The sequence below is a fragment of the Geospiza fortis genome, unplaced genomic scaffold, assembly GCF_000277835.1.
Source record: "Geospiza fortis unplaced genomic scaffold, GeoFor_1.0 scaffold102, whole genome shotgun sequence".
In the NCBI taxonomy this organism is placed as follows: Eukaryota; Metazoa; Chordata; class Aves; order Passeriformes; family Thraupidae; genus Geospiza; species Geospiza fortis.
This window is the reverse complement of record NW_005054373.1, coordinates 1,303,097-1,305,307: the sequence shown is the minus strand read 5'-3', so window position 1 is coordinate 1,305,307 and position 2,211 is coordinate 1,303,097. Positions and strand designations below refer to the sequence as shown.

Genomic DNA, 2,211 nt, shown 5'->3' with positions numbered 1-2,211 from the left:
ATATGTGAAACCTCGTGGGAAATGTTCTTCTGTCACCGTGGGCACTGACTGTTGCTGCCTGCCCTGCAGGATGTTGGCTTCCAGAGTGTTCAGCCTGGTCGGGAGGAGATCCATCTCCACCTCCCTGTGCCTCAGGGCCCATGGACACGGTGGGTCAGGGGGAATAAAGCACAGCCTGGAGGGGGGAGCACAGAAATCTGCCCTGGCTGAGGGGAGGGTGGGGATGGAGGGAGCCTGGGGAGGTGGCAGGAGTGACAATCATGGGATCATCCAGGTGGGAGAAAGCTGCAAGGTCACTGAGTCCCAGCTGTGCCCCATCCCCACCTAGTCCCCAGCCCAGAGCACTGAGTGCCACCTCAGGAATTGCTGGGACACCTCCAGGGATGGGCACTGCAACCCTCCCTGGGCAGTTCCCATCCCTGACCCCCCTTTCCTTCCTGCTGCTGTCCGACCTGAGCCTGCCCTGGCCCAGCCTGAGGCCGTTCCCTCTGCTCCTGTCCCTGTTCCCTGTCCCTGTTCCCTGGCAGGAGCTGTGCAGAGCCAGGAGGGCCCCCTGAGCCTCCTTTCCTTCCCTCAGCTGCCCCAGGATCCCTGGCAGTGCCCAAGGCCAGGCCTGGAGTCCTGGGATGGCAGGAGCTGTCCCTGCCCATGGCAGGGCCTGCAGTGGGATGGGCTTTAGGACCCTTCCCAGTCCATCCCAAAGCCTCCTGTAATCCCATTTCTGTGCTGGTAGAGCAGCTCTGCTCCTGAGCCCTTCCCCCTCCTCCCTGCACTGCTGGGCTGGGACCAATGTCCCTGTGTGTCCCTGTGTGTGACCAATGTCCCTGTGTGTGTCCCTGTGTGTGTCCCTCTGTCCTCCTGTGTGTCCATCCCTCTGTCCCTGTCTGTGTCCCCCTGTGTGTGTCCCTGTGTCACCCATGTCCCTGTGTGTGTTCCTGTGTGTGTCACCCATGTCCCCATGTGTCCCCATGTGTGTCCCTGTGTCCATCCCTGTGTCCTCGTGTGTGTCCCTGTGTCCATCCCTCTGTCCCTGTGTGTCCCTGTGTCCCTGTCTGTGTCACCCTTGTCCCTGTGTGTGTCCCCCTGTGTCACCCATGTCCCCCTGTGTGTGTCACCCATGTCCCCATGTGTCCCCGTGTGTGTCCCTGTGTCCATCCCTGTGTCCTCGTGTGTGTCACCCATGTCCCTGTGTGTCCCTGTCCCCGCAGGCGTGGTCAAGGCAGAGGATTACACCCTCCCCGTGTACGTGGACCGCCGGGACGTGCCCCTGCCCGAGGTGGCCTTTGTGCGGGACCTGTCGGCGCAGCAGCGCGCGCTCAAGGAGAAGGAGAAGGCGTCCTGGAGCGCGCTGTCTGCCGAGGAGAAGGTGGAATGTACGTCTGGGGGGCTCGCAGGGGCCTCGCAGGCAGCCACAGCGCCCATCTCTGTGCAGGGAGTGGGCTGGGTGGGAAGGGAGCTTGGGGATCATCTCCTTCCACCACCAGAGAAGCTGAGGGAATGGGCCAATGGGGATCTCCTGGAGTTCAGGAAAGGAAAATGCCAAAATGCTTGGAACAGGAGGGAATAACTCCATGTGCCAGTACAGACTGGGGAGTGCTGGGAAAGCAGCTTGGAGAGAAAAGACAGGGGGATCCTGGTGATTCTATCAAACTTGCAGATGATGATTCTTTAATTTCACGTTGACCGCTTTTTAACCAAAATCGAAGCAGAATTTTGAATAGAAATTTGTTGTTATTCTATGTATTATGAATATTACTCTTCTATTATTAATATATTCTATTATTATGCTCCAGGCCCTGTCCATCCTGGCCTTGGGCACTGCCAGGGATCCAGGGATTTCTGGGCACCTGTGCCAGGGCCTGCCCACCCTCACAGGGAACAATTCCTTCCCAAAATCCCATCTGAACCCACTCAGCTCAAAGCCATTCCCCTTGTCCTGGCACTCCAGGCCCTTGTCAAGTCTTTTGACAGCTTTTTGTTCCAGGCCATGCTTGGAACAGCTCTTAATCCTTGTTTTTCCCTGTGTCTGTGAGCAGAGCTGATCCATGAAGGAATTTTCTGAATTATGATGGAGCTCCTTGTATGCTCCATGGTTTTTATTCCCAAGAACTTTGGTGCTGTTACAGAACATGCAATGCCCCTGCTGTGGCTTCTGTTCCATACCTGAGGTCACATTCAGCCATTCCTTCCTCTTCCAGAAACAAACAAAAA

General features: G+C 57.0%; 1 protein-coding gene across 2 annotated transcripts in view; it reads left to right on the top strand.

Annotated features, from left to right (window-relative positions):
* LOC102042855 overlaps window positions 1–2,211 on the top strand; it is a 4,598-nt gene that overhangs the window by 438 nt on the left and 1,949 nt on the right. For both annotated transcript variants that reach the window (XM_031060176.1, XM_005424768.2), the window contains exons 2-3: window positions 70–149; window positions 1,209–1,373. In XM_031060176.1, the coding sequence (XP_030916036.1) occupies window positions 71–149; window positions 1,209–1,373 (244 nt within the window). In that variant the 5' untranslated portion in view covers window position 70. The remainder of the gene's footprint in view (window positions 1–69; window positions 150–1,208; window positions 1,374–2,211) is intronic.